The sequence below is a fragment of the Telmatherina bonti genome (assembly GCF_933228915.1).
Source record: "Telmatherina bonti genome assembly, chromosome: 24".
Classification (NCBI taxonomy): Eukaryota; Metazoa; Chordata; class Actinopteri; order Atheriniformes; family Telmatherinidae; genus Telmatherina; species Telmatherina bonti.
Genome location: NC_136633.1, coordinates 3,449,701 through 3,467,014, shown reverse-complemented (window position 1 = coordinate 3,467,014; position 17,314 = coordinate 3,449,701). Strand labels below are relative to the sequence as shown.

At 46.6% G+C, this 17,314-nt stretch overlaps 1 protein-coding gene across 1 annotated transcript in view; it reads left to right on the top strand.

Moving 5' to 3' along the window:
* Nucleotides 1–7: 7 nt before the first annotated feature.
* The window catches only part of LOC306773887 (kalirin-like), a gene marked incomplete at both ends in the record, with an annotated part of 149,347 nt that continues 132,040 nt past the window's right edge, over nucleotides 8–17,314 (top strand). The window contains one exon of the mRNA XM_079263831.1: nucleotides 8–62. Coding sequence (XP_079119957.1) covers nucleotides 8–62 — 55 coding nt within the window. The remainder of the gene's footprint in view (nucleotides 63–17,314) is intronic.

Below are 17,314 nucleotides of genomic sequence, written 5' to 3'. Positions count from 1 at the left end.
AGGGAGGATGAATCCGGCGGATGGAGGAGGAGAAGCGGGCCCGGACGGCTTGGCGACGGCAGGTGGGTGTGAGTGTGTGTGATGGGGTGTGTGTGTGTGTGTGTAGAGGGAGCTGATGTCGCCATGATGCCTCCACATCCGCCCATTGACGATGTGTGTGTGTGTGTGTGTGTGTGTGTGTGTGTCAGCATGCCGTGTCCAGCGGCATTTGGGCGCGTGTGATGGTGTGTGTTGGGGGTCTGACCGAGGAGGATTGTGGGAAGGCTGCTGCTGACTGAAGGCGTGTGTGATGGAGGCCGGACGCAGAGCGGGCCGGGGGACGCACCTCCAGGGTCTGAGACGGATCACTCATGCTCATCACCGACAGGGAACCAGTTCATCCAGGAACCAGTTCCTCCAGGAACCATTTCTTCCAGAAACCAGTTCATCCAGGAACCAGTTCCTCCAGGAACCAGTTCCTCTAGGAAACAGTTCATCCAGGAACCAGTTCCTCCAGGAACCAGTTCCTCCAGAAACCAGTTCATCCCGAAACCAGTTCATCCAGGAACCAGTTCCTCCAGGAACCAGTTCCTCTAGGAAACAGTTCATCCAGGAACCAGTTCCTCCAGGAACCAGTTCCTCCAGAAACCAGTTCATCCAGGAACCAGTTCCTCCAGGAACCAGTTCCTCCAGAAACCAGTTCATCCAGGAACCAGTTCCTCCAGGAACCAGTTCCTCTAGGAAACAGTTCATCCAGGAACCAGTTCCTCCAGGAACCAGTTCCTCCAGAAACCAGTTCATCCAGGAACCAGTTCCTCCAGGAAACAGTTCATCCAGGAACCAGTTCCTCCAGGAAACAGTTCATCCAGGAACCAGTTCCTCCAGGAACCAGTTCCTCCAGAAACCAGTTCATCCAGAAACCAGTTCCTCCAGGAACCAGTTCCTCCAGAAACCAGTTCATCCAGGAACCAGTTCCTCCAGGAAACAGTTCATCCAGAAACCAGTTCATCCAGGAACCAGTTCCTCCAGGAAACAGTTGATCCAGGAACCAGTTCATCCAGGAACCAGTTCATCCAGGAACCAGTTCCTCCAGGAAACAGTTCTTCTAGGAACCAGTTCTTCCAGGAACCAGTTCCTCCAGAAACCAGTTCATCCAGGAACCAGTTCATCCAGGAACCAGTTCATCCAGGAACCAGTTCCTCCAGGAAACAGTTCATCCAGGAACCAGTTCCTCCAGAAACCAGTTCATCCAGGAACCAGTTCATCCAGGAACCAGTTCCTCCAGAAACCAGTTCATCCAGGAACCAGTTCCTCCAGGAAACAGTTAATCCAGGAACCAGTTCCTCCAGGAAACAGTTCATCCAGGAAACAGTTCCTCCAGGAAACAGTTCATCCAGGAACCAGTTCCTCCAGGAACCAGTTCCTCCAGAAACCAGTTCATCCAGAAACCAGTTCCTCCAGGAACCAGTTCCTCCAGAAACCAGTTCATCCAGGAACCAGTTCCTCCAGGAAACAGTTCATCCAGGAACCAGTTCCTCCAGGAAACAGTTCATCCAGGAACCAGTTCCTCTAGGAAACAGTTAATCCAGGAACCAGTTCCTCCAGAAACCAGTTCATCCAGGAACCAGTTCCTCCAGGAAACAGTTGATCCAGGAACCAGTTCATCCAGGAACCAGTTTATCCAGGAACCAGTTCCTCCAGGAAACAGTTCTTCTAGGAACCAGTTCTTCCAGGAACCAGTTCCTCCAGGAAACAGTTCATCCAGGAACCAGTTCCTCTAGGAAACAGTTAATCCAGGAACCAGTTCCTCCAGAAACCAGTTCATCCAGGAACCAGTTCCTCCAGGAAACAGTTGATCCAGGAACCAGTTCATCCAGGAACCAGTTCATCCAGGAACCAGTTCCTCTAGGAAACAGTTCTTCTAGGAACCAGTTCTTCCAGGAACCAGTTCCTCCAGAAACCAGTTCATCCAGGAACTAGTTCATCCAGGAACCAGTTCCTCCAGAAACCAGTTGATCCAGGAACCAGTTCCTCCAGGAAACAGTTCATCCAGGAACCAGTTCCTCCAGGAAACAGTTCATCCAGGAAACAGTTCTTCTAGGAACCAGTTCCTCTAGGAACCAGTTCCTCCAGGAACCAGTTCCTCCAAGAACGCGTCACATTGCAGATCTGTTCCCAGTTAAACCAGTCATGTTACTGGGTCTGGAGAATTAGGAGGAGTCTCTGTGCGTCTGGGACAAATATTTCCATGGAGTGTCAGCTTCAGCATGTGATGTGTTGTCTGTGTTCTAATGGGAATACAACATGGACGAAGAAGTGTTTGTCACAAGGTGTCAGTTTGTTACAACGTGGAGTTGGGTTGTAGACATCACCCTTTGAAACCTACGTTGTTAACCTGCATTAGAACGGTCAGCATGCTGCCTGTAATCTGTTTCACTGTAATGATAATGGTTTGCTCATTAATCATGTAAACAAGGAGTTGAGTTGATTTTTTCATTGGAATTCAATGCAAAGTGGTTTGCAGCGTTGCCCCTGCTGGGCATTCAGTAGCATACATCTGTATGCTACTTCCTTACTAGTGTCCTTCGAACAGCTGCTGGATCAGTCAGTTAGTCCTGCAGACAAATACATATTTACAGTAGAACACTTCAGGTAGGATTCAGGTTGAATTCAGGTTTGATTCAGGTTGGTTTCAGGTTTGGATTCAGGTTTTAATTCAGGTTGGGTTTTACGTTTGGTTCAGGTTGAATTCAGGTTTGGTTCAGGTTGGATTCAGGCTGGGTTCAGGTTGGGTTCAGGTTTGGTTCAGGTTGGGTTCAGGTTGGATTCAGGTTGGATTCAGGTTGGGTTCAGGTTTGGTTCAGGTTGGATTCAGGCTGGGTTCAGGTTGGATTCAGGTTGGATTCAGGTTGTGTGCAGGTTTGGATTCAGGTTTTGATTCAGGTTGGGTTTCAGGTTGGGTTCAGTTTGGGTTCAGGTTGGTTCAGGTTTGGTTCAGGTTGGGTTTCAGGTTGGGTTTCAGGTTTGGTTCAAGTTGGTTCAGGTTGGGTTCAGGTTGGTTCAGGTTGGATTCAGGTTGGGTTCAGGTTGGGTTCAGGTTGGTTATGGTTTGGTTCAGGTTGGGTTCAGTTTGAATTCAGGTTTGGTTCAGGTTGGGTTCAGGTTGGTTCAGGTTTGGTTCAGGTTGGGTTCAGGTTGGTTCTGGTTTGGTTCAGGTTGGGTTTCAGGTTGGGTTCAGGTTGGGTTCAGGTTGGGTTCAGGTTGGTTCAGGTTGGGTTCAGGTTGGTTCAGGTTGGGTTCAGGTTTGGTTCACGTTGGGTTTAGGTTGAATTCAGGTTTGGTTCAGGTTGGGTTCAGGTTGGGTTCAGGTTGGTTCAGGCTGGGTTCAGGTTGGTTCAGGTTTGGTTCAGGTTGGGTTTCAGGTTGGTTCAGGTTGGGTTCAGGTTGGTTCAGGTTGGGTTTCAGGTTGGGTTCAGGTTGGGTTCAGGTTGGTTCAGGTTGGGTTCAGGTTTGGTTCAGGTTTGCTTCAGGTTGGGTTCAGGTTGGTTCAGGTTTGGTTCAGGTTGGGTTCAGGTTGGTTCAGGTTGGGTTCAGGTTTGGTTCAGGTTGGTTCAGGTTTGGTTCAGGTTGGGTTTCAGGTTGGGTTCAGGTTGGTTCAGGTTGGGTTCAGGTTTGGTTCAGGTTTGGTTCAGGTTGATTTCAGGTTTGGTTCAGGTTAGATTCAGGTTGGGTTTAGGTTGGGTTTCAGGTTGGGTTCAGGTTGGTTCAGGTTTGGTTCAGGTTGGGTTCAGGTTGGGTTCAGGTTGAATTCAGGTTTGGTTCAGGTTAGGTTCAGGTTGGGTTCAGGTTGGGTTCAGGTTGGTTCAGGTTGGGTTCAGGTTGGGTTCAGGTTGGGTTCAGGTTGAATTCAGGTTTGGTTCAGGTTGGGTTCAGGTTGGGTTCAGGTTGGGTTCAGGTTGGTTCAGGTTGGGTTCAGGTTGGTTCAGGTTTGGTTCAGGTTGAATTCAGGTTGGGTTCAGGTTTGGTTCAGGTTGGGTTCAGGTTGAATTCAGGTTTGGTTCAGGTTGGGTTCAGGTTGGGTTCAGGTTTGGTTCAGGTTGGGTTCAGGTTTGGTTCAGGTTGGGTTCAGGTTGAATTCAGGTTTGGTTCTAAACCTGCTGGACTCACATGAGCATCAACATTAACATCTCTGCACATAAGCTGCTCCTACTACTCCTGCTTCTCCTGCTTTTCCTGCTGTTCCAGGTGTTCCTACTGTTCCTGCTCCTTCTGCAGCCTCTGCTGTTTCTACAGCTCCTGCTGGGACCGCTGGTGAATGTTCCAGTACAGATGCAGTGTGAGGAGGAGGATGAGGAAGATGAAGTGTTAGCATAAAGCAGAAGCTAACATCCCTGTAAACATGGCTGAAGCCGGCATGTTCATACAGCTGCAGTCTGACAGTAATCTGATTGATCTCTGATTGGCTGTCAGTCAGAGAGGTGGAGGAGGGTTTATTACCACCCTCATGGTCTCGTCCGCCTCCCTGTGACTCAGTAGCGAAACTGAAATAGCAGCAGATGAAAAGCCTACAGAGAAACTTGCTGTTTGCCTGTCAGGACTCATCAAACTGATTACGTAATGAGAATTAATGAGTCCTCCATGTCCGCTGCGTCTCAGCCTGTAGGACATGAAGTCAACGCAGCTCTTCTTGCATGTCTGACTACGTCTTCGGTCCACGTTTGGGATTGTTTTTAGTCACTTATTCAGGTTTACGATCCTCAAGCCATAACACAGGTCCTGGTTGCTGATATTCTGGTTGCTGACATCCTGGTTGCTGTGGTGGATGCTGATGTCCTGGACACTGCTCAGTCTCTGTCTCATGCGAACGGTTCGTGCTGCTGTCAGATAAATGATTGTCCTCTCAGATGCTCTGAAAGCTGAAAAATGACATGTAACTGCAGCGACACCATGTGCCAAAGCATGCTTCCACCATGTTCCCCACAATGTTTCCACCATGTTTACTACCATGTTTCCCACTGTTCCCACCATGTTCCCACCATGTTTCCCACTATGTTTCCTACCATGTTTCCCACCATGTTTCCCACTATGTTTCCACCATGTTTCCCACTATGTTTCCACCATGTTTACCACTATGTTTTCACCATGTTTCCCACCATGTTTCCCACTATGTTTCCTACCATGTTTCCCACCATGTTTCCCATTATGTTTCCACCATGTTTCCCACTATGTTTCCACCATGTTTCCCACCATGTTTCCCACTATGTTTCCACCATGTTTACCACTATGTTTTCACCATGTTTCCCACCATGTTTCCCACTATGTTTCCCACTATGTTTCCCACTGTTTCCACCATGATCCCACCATGTTTCCCACTATGTTTCCACCATGTTTCCACCATGTTTCCCACTATGTTTCCCACTATGTTTCCCACTGTTCCCACCATGTTCCCACCATGTTTCCCACTATGTTTCCTACCATGTTTCCACCATTTTCCCACCATGTTTCCCACTATGTTTCCCCACTTTGTTTCCTACCATGTTTCCCACCATGTTTCCAACTGTTTCCACCATGTTTCCTACTATGTTTCCCACTATATTTCCTACCATGTTTCCCACTGTTTCCACCATGTTCCCACCATTTTTCCCACTATGTTTCCCACTATGTTTCCCACAATGTTTCCCACCATGTTTCCCACTATGTTTCCCACCATGTTTCCCACCATGTTTCCCACCATGTTTCCCACTGTTTCCATCATGTTCCCACCATGTTTCCCACTATGTTTCCCACTGTTTCCTAACATGTTTCCCACCATGTTTCCCACTGTTCCCACCATGTTCCCACCATGTTTCCCACTATGTTTCCTACCATGTTTCCCACCATGTTTCCCACTATGTTTCCACCATGTTTACCACCATGTCCCCACTATGTTTCCACCATGTTTACCACTATGTTTCCACCATGTTTCCCACCATGTTTCCCACTATGTTTCCTACCATGTTTCCCACTATGTTTCCACCATGTTTCCCACCATGTTTCCCACTATGTTTCCACCATGTTTCCCACCATGTTTCCCACCATGTTTCCCACTGTGTTTCCACCATGTTTCCCACCATGTTTCCCACTATGTTTCCCACTATGTTTCCCACTATGTTTCCCACTGTTCCCACCATGTTCCCACCATGTTTCCCACTATGTTTCCCACCATGTTTCCCACTATGTTTCCACCATGTTTCCACCCACCATGTTTCCACCATGTTTCCACCATGTTTCCCACCATGTTTCCCACCATGTTTCCACCATGTCCCCACCATGTTTCCCACTATATTTCCACCATGTTTCCCACCATGTTTATCACCATGTTCCAACCATGTTTACCATTATGCTTCCACTATGTTTACCACCACGTTCCCACCATGTTTACCATTATGCTTCCACCATGTTTACCACCACGTTCCCACCATGTTTACCATTATGCTTCCACCATGTTTACCATCACGTTCCCACCATGTTTACCATTATGCTTCCACTATGTTTACCACCATGTTCCCACCATGTTTCCTACCATGTTTCCACTATGTTTACCACCATGTTTACAAGCATTCTTCCAGCATGTTTACCACCATGTTTACCACTATGTTTACTACCATGTTTCCCACCATGTTTCCCATTATGTTTCCACCATGTTTCCCACCATGTTTCCCACCATGTTTTCCACCATGTTTCCCACCATGTTTCCCACTATGTTTCCCACTGTTTCCACCATGTTTCCCACTGTTTCCACCATGTTTCACACTATGTTTCCCACTGTTTCCTACCATGTTTCCCACCATGTTTCCCACTATGTTTCCATCATGTTTCCACCATGTTCCCACCATGTTTCCACCATGTTTCCCACCATGTTTCCCACTATGTTTCCTACTGTTTCCCCCATGTTCCCACCATGTTTCCCACCATGCTTCTACCATGTTTACCACCACGTTCCCACCATGTTTACCACCATGATTACAAGCATTCTTCCACCATGTTTACCACAATGTTTCATGCATGTTTACCACCATGTTTACCAGCATGCTTCCAGCATGTTTACCACCATGTTTACCACTATGTTTACTACCATGCTTCCAGCATATTTACCAGCAAGTTTCCACGATATTTCCGTCATGTTTCCCACCATGTTCCCACCATGTTTCCCACTATGTTTCCACCATGTTTCCACCATGTTTCCCACCATGTTTCCCCCTATGTTCCCACCATGTTTCCCACCATGTTTCCCACTATGTTTCCCACTATGTTTCCCACTGTTCCCACCGTGTTCCCACCATGTTTCCCACTATGTTTCCTACCATGTTTCCCACCATGTTTCCCACCATGTTTTCCACCATGTTTCCCACCATGTTTCCCACTATGTTTCCCACTGTTTCCACCATGTTTCCCACTGTTTACACCATGTTTCACACTATGTTTCCCACTGTTTCCACCATGTTTCACACTATGTTTCCCACTGTTTCCTACCATGTTTCCCACCATGTTTCCCACTATGTTTCCACCATGTTTCCACCATGTTTCCATCATGTTCCCACCATGTTTCCCACTATGTTTCCCACTGTTTCCACCATGTTTCCCACTATGTTTCCCACTATGTTTCCTACCATGTTTCCCACCATGTTTCCCACTATGTTTCCACCATGTTTCCACCATGTTCCCACCATGTTTCCACCATGTTTCCATCATGTTCCCACCATGTTTCCCACTATGTTTCCCACTGTTTCCCCCATGTTCCCACCATGTTTCCCACTGTGTTTCCACCATGTTTCCCACTATGTTTCTCACTATGTTTCCCACTGTTTCCACCATGTTCCCACCATGTTTCCCACTATGTTTCCACCATGTTTCCACCATGTTTCCCACTATGTTTCCCACTATGTTTCCTACCATGTTTCCCACCATGTTTCCCACTATGTTTCCACCATGTTTCCACCATGTTCCCACCATGTTTCCACCATGTTTCCATCATGTTCCCACCATGTTTCCCACTATGTTTCCCACTGTTTCCCCCATGTTTCCCACCATGTTTCCCACTGTGCTTCCACCATGTTTCCCACTATGTTTCCCACTATGTTTCCCACTGTTCCCACCATGTTCCCACCATGTTTCCCACTATGTTTCCACCATGTTTCCACCATGTTCCCACCATGTTTCCCACTATGTTTCCCCACTTTGTTTCCTACCATGTTTCCCACCATGTTTCCAACTGTTTCCACCATGTTTCCCACTATGTTTCCCACTATGTTTCCCACTGTTCCGAATATGTTCCCACCATGTTTCCCACTATGTTTCCACCATGTTTCCACCATGTTCCCACCATGTTTCCCACTATGTTTCCCCACTTTGTTTCCTACCATGTTTCCCACCATGTTTCCCACTGTTTCCTACCATGTTTCCCACCATGTTTCCCACTATGTTTCCCACTGTTCCCAATATGTTCCCACCATGTTTCCCACTATGTTTCCACCATGTTTCCACCATGTTCCCACCATGTTTCCACCATGTTTCCATCATGTTCCCACCATGTTTCCCACTATGTTTCCCACTGTTTCCCCCATGTTCCCACCATGTTTCCCACTGTGTTTCCACCATGTTTCCCACTATTTTTCTCACTATGTTTCCCACTGTTTCCACCATGTTCCCACCATGTTTCCCACTATGTTTCCACCATGTTTCCACCATGTTCCCACCATGTTTCCCACTATGTTTCCCCACTTTGTTTCCTACCATGTTTCCCACCATGTTTCCCACTGTTTCCACCATGTTCCCACCATTTTTCCCACTATGTTTCCCACTATGTTTCCCACAATGTTTCCCACCATGTTTCCCACTATGTTTCCCACCATGTTTCCCACTGTTTCCATCATGTTCCCACCATGTTTCCCACTATGTTTCCCACTGTTTCCTAACATGTTTCCCACCATGTTTCCACCATGTTCCCACCATGTTTCCCACTATGTTTCCACCATGTTTCCACCATGTTTCCACCATGTTTCCATCATGTTCCCACCATGTTTCCCACTGTTTCCCCCATGTTCCCACCATGTTTCCCACTGTGTTTCCACCATGTTTCCCACTATTTTTCTCACTATGTTTCCCACTGTTTCCACCATGTTCCCACCATGTTTCCCACTATGTTTCCACCATGTTTCCACCATGTTCCCACCATGTTTCCCACTATGTTTCCCCACTTTGTTTCCTACCATGTTTCCCACCATGTTTCCCACTGTTTCCACCATGTTCCCACCATTTTTCCCACTATGTTTCCCACTATGTTTCCCACAATGTTTCCCACCATGTTTCCCACTATGTTTCCCACCATGTTTCCCACCATGTTTCCCCCTGTTTCCATCATGTTCCCACCATGTTTCCCACTATGTTTCCCACTGTTTCCTAACATGTTTCCCACCATGTTTCCACCATGTTCCCACCATGTTTCCCACTATGTTTCCTACCATGTTTCCCACTGTTTCCACCATGTTCCCACCATGTTTCCCACCATGTTTCCCCACTATGTTTCCACCATGTTTCCCACCATGTTTCCCACTGTTCCCACCATGTTCCCACCATGTTTCCCACTATGTTTACTACCATGTTTCCCACCATGTTTCCAACTATGTTTCCTACCATGTTTCCCACCATGTTTCCCACTGTTTCCACCATGTTCCCACCATGTTTCCCACCATGTTTCCCACTATGTTTCCACCATGTTTCCCACCATGTTTCCCACTGTTCCCACCATGTTCCCACCATGTTTCCCACTATGTTTCCACCATGTTTCCCACCATGTTTCCCACTATGTTTCCCACCATGTTTCCCACTATGTTTCCACCATGTTTCCCACCATGTTTCCCACTATGTTTCCCACTATGTTTCCCACTATGTTTCCCACTGTTCCCACCATGTTCCCACCATGTTTCCCCACTATGTTTCCTACCATGTTTCCCACCATGTTTCCCAACATGTTTCCCACTATGTTTCCCACCATGTTTCCCACTATGTTTCCACCATGTTTCCACCCACCATGTTTCCACCATGTTTCCACCATGTTTCCCACCATGTTTCCCACCATGTTTCCACCATGTCCCCACTATGTTTCCCACCATGTTTCCCACTATGTTTCCACCATGTTTCCACCCACCATGTTTCCACCATGTTTCCACCATGTTTCCCACCATGTTCCCACCATGTTTCCACCATGTTTCCATCATGTTCCCACCATGTTTCCCACTATGTTTCCCACTGTTTCCCCCATGTTTCCCACCATGTTTCCCACTGTGTTTCCACCATGTTTCCCACTATGTTTCCCACTGTTCCCACCATGTTCCCACCATGTTTCCCACTATGTTTCCACCATGTTTCCACCATGTTCCCACCATGTTTCCCACTATGTTTCCCCACTTTTTTTCCTACCATGTTTCCCACCATGTTTCCAACTGTTTCCACCATGTTTCCCACTATGTTTCCCACTATGTTTCCCACTGTTCCGAATATGTTCCCACCATGTTTCCCACTATGTTTCCACCATGTTTCCACCATGTTCCCACCATGTTTCCCACTATGTTTCCCCACTTTGTTTCCTACCATGTTTCCCACCATGTTTCCCACTGTTTCCTACCATGTTTCCCACCATGTTTCCCACTATGTTTCCCACTGTTCCCAATATGTTCCCACCATGTTTCCCACTATGTTTCCACCATGTTTCCACCATGTTCCCACCATGTTTCCACCATGTTTCCATCATGTTCCCACCATGTTTCCCACTATGTTTCCCACTGTTTCCCCCATGTTCCCACCATGTTTCCCACTGTGTTTCCACCATGTTTCCCACTATTTTTCTCCACTTTGTTTCCTACCATGTTTCCCACCATGTTTCCCACTGTTTCCTACCATGTTTCCCACCATGTTTCCCACTATGTTTCCCACTGTTCCCAATATGTTCCCACCATGTTTCCCACTATGTTTCCACCATGTTTCCACCATGTTCCCACCATGTTTCCCACTGTTTCCACCATGTTCCCACCATGTTTCCCACTATGTTTCCACCATGTTTCCACCATGTTCCCACCATGTTTCCCACTATGTTTCCCCACTTTGTTTCCTACCATGTTTCCCACCATGTTTCCCACTGTTTCCACCATGTTCCCACCATTTTTCCCACTATGTTTCCCACTATGTTTCCCACAATGTTTCCCACCATGTTTCCCACTATGTTTCCCACCATGTTTCCCACCATGTTTCCCACTGTTTCCATCATGTTCCCACCATGTTTCCCACTATGTTTCCCACTGTTTCCTAACATGTTTCCCACCATGTTTCCACCATGTTCCCACCATGTTTCCCACTATGTTTCCTACCATGTTTCCCACTGTTTCCACCATGTTCCCACCATGTTTCCCACCATGTTTCCCCACTATGTTTCCACCATGTTTCCCACCATGTTTCCCACTGTTCCCACCATGTTCCCACCATGTTTCCCACTATGTTTACTACCATGTTTCCCACCATGTTTCCAACTATGTTTCCTACCATGTTTCCCACCATGTTTCCCACTGTTTCCACCATGTTCCCACCATGTTTCCCACCATGTTTCCCACTATGTTTCCACCATGTTTCCCACCATGTTTCCCACTGTTCCCACCATGTTCCCACCATGTTTCCCACTATGTTTCCACCATGTTTCCCACCATGTTTCCCACTATGTTTCCCACCATGTTTCCCACTATGTTTCCACCATGTTTCCCACCATGTTTCCCACTATGTTTCCCACTATGTTTCCCACTATGTTTCCCACTGTTCCCACCATGTTCCCACCATGTTTCCCACTATGTTTCCTACCATGTTTCCCACCATGTTTCCCAACATGTTTCCCACTATGTTTCCCACCATGTTTCCCACTATGTTTCCACCATGTTTCCACCCACCATGTTTCCACCATGTTTCCACCATGTTTCCCACCATGTTTCCCACCATGTTTCCACCATGTTTCCACCATGTCCCCACTATGTTTCCCACCATGTTTCCCACTATGTTTCCACCATGTTTCCACCCACCATGTTTCCACCATGTTTCCACCATGTTTCCCACCATGTTTCCCACCATGTTTCCACCATGTTTCCCACCATATCCCCACCATGTTTCCCACTATGTTTCCACCATATTTCCCACCATGTTTCCCACCATGTTCATCACCATGTTCCAACCATGTTTACCATTATGCTTCCACTATGTTTGCCACCACGTTCCCACCATGTTTACCATTATGCTTCCACCATGTTTACCACCACGTTCCCACCATGTTTACCATTATGCTTCCACCATGTTTACCACCACGTTCCCACCATGTTTACCATTATGCTTCCACTATGTTTACCACCATGTTCCCACCATGTTTCCCACCATGTTTCCACTATGTTTACCACCATGTTTACAAGCATTCTTCCAGCATGTTTACCACCATGTTTACCACTATGTTTACTACCATGTTTCCCACCATGTTTCCCATTATGTTTCCACCATGTTTCCCACCATGTTTCCCACCATGTTTTCCACCATGTTTCCCACTATGTTTCCCACTGTTTCCACCATGTTTCCCACTGTTTCCTACCATGTTTCACACTATGTTTCCCACTGTTTCCTACCATGTTTCCCACCATGTTTCCCACTATGTTTCCATCATGTTTCCACCATGTTCCCACCATGTTTCCACCATGTTTCCACCATGTTTCCCACCATGTTTCCCACTATGTTTCCCACTGTTTCCCCCATGTTCCCACCATGTTTCCCACCATGCTTCTACCATGTTTACCACCACGTTCCCACCATGTTTACCACCATGATTACCAGCATTCTTCCACCATGTTTACCACAATGTTTCATGCATGTTTACCACCATGTTTACCAGCATGCTTCCAGCATGTTTACCACCATGTTTACCACTATGTTTACTACCATGCTTCCAGCATATTTACCAGCAAGTTTCCACGATATTTCCGTCATGTTTCCCACCATGTTCCCACCATGTTTCCCACTATGTTTCCACCATGTTTCCCACCATGTTTCCCCCTATGTTCCCACCATGTTTCCCACCATGTTTCCCACTATTTTTCCCACTATGTTTCCCACTGTTCCCACCATGTTCCCACCATGTTTCCCACTATGTTTCCTACCATGTTTCCCACCATGTTTCCCACCATGTTTCCCACCATGTTTCCCACCGTGTTTCCCACTATGTTTCCCAATGTTTCCACCATGTTTCCCACTGTTTACACCATGTTTCACACTATGTTTCCCACTGTTTCCACCATGTTTCACACTATGTTTCCCACTGTTTCCTACCATGTTTCCCACCATGTTTCCCACTATGTTTCCACCATGTTTCCACCATGTTCCCACCATGTTTCCCACCATGTTTCCACCATGTTTCCCACTATGTTTCCCACTGTTTCCCCCATGTTCCCACCATGTTTCCACCATGCTTCTACCATGTTTACCACCACGTTCCCACCATGTTTCCCACCATGTTTCCCACTATGTTTCCCACTGTTTCCCCCATGTTCCCACCATGTTTCCCACCATGCTTCTACCATGTTTACCACCACGTTCCCACCATGTTTCCCACCATGATTACAAGCATTCTTCCACCATGTTTACCACAATGTTTCATGCATGTTTACCACCATGTTTACCAGCATGCTTCCAGCATGTTTACCACCATGTTTCCCACTATTTTTCCCACTGTTCCCACCATGTTCCCACCATGTTTCCCACTATGTTTCCCACCATGTTTCCCACTATGTTTCCCACTGTTTCCACCATGTTTCCCATTATGTTTCCCACTATGTTTCCACCATGTTTCCACCATGTTCCCACCATGTTTCCACCATGTTTCCATCATGTTCCCACCATGTTTCTCACTATGTTTCCCACTGTTTCCACCATGTTCCCCACCATGTTTCCCACTATGTTTCCACCATGTTTCCACCATGTTCCCACCATGTTTCCCACTATGTTTCCCACTATATTTTCTACCATGTTTCCCACTGTTTCCACCATGTTTCCCACCATGTTTCCCACTGTTTCCATCATGTTCCCACCATGTTTCCCACTATGTTTCCCACTATGTTTCCTAACATGTTTCCCACCATGTTTCCCACTATGTTTCCTACCATGTTTCCCACTATGTTTCCCACTATGTTTCCTAACATGTTTCCCACCATGTTTCCCACTATGTTTCCTACCATGTTTCCCACCATGTTTCCCACTGTTTCCACCATGTTCCCACCATGTTTCCCACCATGTTTCCCACTATTTTTCCACCATGTTTCCCACCATGTTTCCCACTATGTTTACTACCATGTTTCCCACCATGTTTCCCACTATGTTTCCACCATGTTTACCACTATGTTTCCACCATGTTTCCCACCATGTTTCCCACTATGTTTCCTACCATGTTTCCCACCATGTTTCCCACTATGTTTCCACCATGTTTGCCACCATGTTTCCCACTATGTTTCCACCATGTTTCCCACCATGTTTCCCACTATGTTTCCTACCATGTTTCCCACCATGTTTCCCACTATGTTTCCACCATGTTTGCCACCATGTTTCCCACTATGTTTCCACCATGTTTCCCACCATGTTTCCCACTATGTTTCCCACCATGTTTCCCACCATGTTTCCCACCATGTTTCCCACTATGTTTCCCACTATGTTTCCACCATGTTTCCCACCATGTTTCCCACTATGTTTCCCACCATGTTTCCCACTATGTTTCCACCATATTTCCACCCACCATGTTTCCACCATGTTTCCAACATGTTTCCCACCATGTTTCCCACCATGTTTCCACCATGTTTCCCACTATGTTTCCACCATATTTCCCACCATGTTTCCCACCATGTTTATCACCATGTTCCCACCATGTTCACCATTATGCTTCCACCATGTTTACCACCACGTTCCCACCATGTTTACTATTATGCTTCCACTATGTTTACCACCATGTTCCCACCATGTTTCCCACCATGTTTCCACTATGTTTACCACCATGTTTACAAGCATTCTTCCAGCATGTTTACCACCATGTTTACTACCATGTTTACCACTATGTTTACTACCATGCTTCCAGCATATTTACCAGCAAGTTTCCACGATATTTCCGTTATGTTTCCCACCATGTTCCCACCATGTTTACCACCATTTTCCCACCATGTTCCCACCATGTTTACCACCATGTTTTTCCAGCTTGTTTCCACCATGCTTCCACAATGTTTACTTCAGTGTTTACCACCATGCTAGCCCCAGGAGGAAGAAGTTGTATCAGACCTCTTTTTAGTTTTAAGGTCATGGAGCCTTTACTGTTTTGGTCTTTGGTCTGTGTTTGAGGTTTGATAGAAGGTCTGTGTCTCAACTGCCAGTCTGGACTTGAAAAAGCATGGACTGAGACCCCCTGGCAGAGGCAGTCCCACTTCTCCTTCTAGTTTGTAGATATTTCTCTGAGGGTTGTCGGCTGCTAATGTGAGACATTTAATGCCCTCAGTGTGAGTGTGTCTTGGATTAGCCCCCTCCCGCTGCGCAGGATGATCTGACACATATGCGAGGCCTGTCAGCAACACACACATCTATCTGGCTTTGTGGGGATCCTAGCTAACATGATACACCCTAATATTGGCTGTAAGCCATCGTGGTGATGGCTAGACTTTATTGTAACCTGAAACCTGACCAGCAGACAAACAATATGTTGTTGCAAACACACATACAAGTACAGTCACTGCTGGAGATTAAATGATTTAGGATATTGATGAAATACTTAGTCATCTTGAGGTGATCGAATGTTTGTTGCTTATTTTATAAACTCTATCTGAATGTAAACTAATAGGTAACATGGTGCTTCCTGGTATATTGACTCAAAACAGACATGATCCATGTCATCAGCTCCACCTGTTCAACTTCATCTTAACCCTAATACCTATCCAGCCAATTACACGGCAGCATGTAGACCAGCTGAGGTCTGCTGAGCAGCAGAATAAGGAAGAAAAAACTGAGGTCACACACAACCAGCTCCAGAGTTTCCAGAGAATGCTCTGAAAAAGAGAAAATATCCAGCAGCAGCAGGATGACCACACACCAAAGACCACACCGGTTGCCACTCCTGTCCGTAAGAAACTGAGGCTAAAATTTACGCAGACTTACCAGAACTGGACAACAGAAGATGGAGAAACGTTGCTGGTCTGATGAGTCTCTGGTCTTGATCACGAGGGACAAGTTTAAGTGATTCTACAGTTGTTTATTGTTTGGATGTTTCGTCCACATAGAATCAGTGTTATAGGATTCCAAAATGAATACTTTGCAAATGTCACCTTTTCCATTCAATGTGTACATAAAAACAACCTGACCATATTCGTCCCTTTCTGAGAACAGTGTAGCATCTTCTGATGGAAACTTCCAGCAGGATGATGCACCATGTCACAAAGCTCACATCATCTCCACCATGACGATGAGTTCACTGTCCTCCAACGGCCTCCGCAGAGCAGCTTTGGGACGTGGTGGAACGGGAGATTCTCATCATGATGAGGTGGAACGGGAGATTCTCATCATGATGAGGTGGAACGGGAGATTCTCATCATGATGAGGTGGAACGGGAGATTCTCATCATGATGAGGTGGAACAGGAGATTCTCATGGTGATGAGGTGGAACGGGAGATTCTCATGGTGATGTGTTGGAACAGGGAAATTCTCATGGTGATGAGGTGGAACGGGAGATTCTCATGGTGATGAGGTGGAACGGGAGATTCTCATGGTGATGAGGTGGAATGGGAGATTCTCATGGTGATGAGGTGGAACGGGAGATTCTCATGGTGATGTGTTAGAACAGGGAAATTCTCATGGTGATGAGGTGGAACGGGAGATGCTCATGGTGATGAGGTGGAACAGGAGATTCTCACGGTGATGAGGTGGAACGGGAGATTCTCATCATGATGAGGTGGAACGGGAGATTCTCATGGTGATGAGGTGGAACGGGAGATTCTCATGGTGATGAGGTGGAACGGGAGATTCTCATCATGATGATATGGAACGGGAGATTCTCATGGTGATGTGGTGGAACGGGAGATGCTCATGGTGATGAGGTGGAACGGGAGATTCTCATCGTGATGAGGTGGAACGGGAGATTCTCATCGTGATGAGGTGGAACGGGAGATTCTCATGGTGATGAGGTGGAACGGGAGATTCTCATGATGAGGTGGAACGGGAGATTCTCATGGTGATGAGGTGGAACGGGAGATTCTCA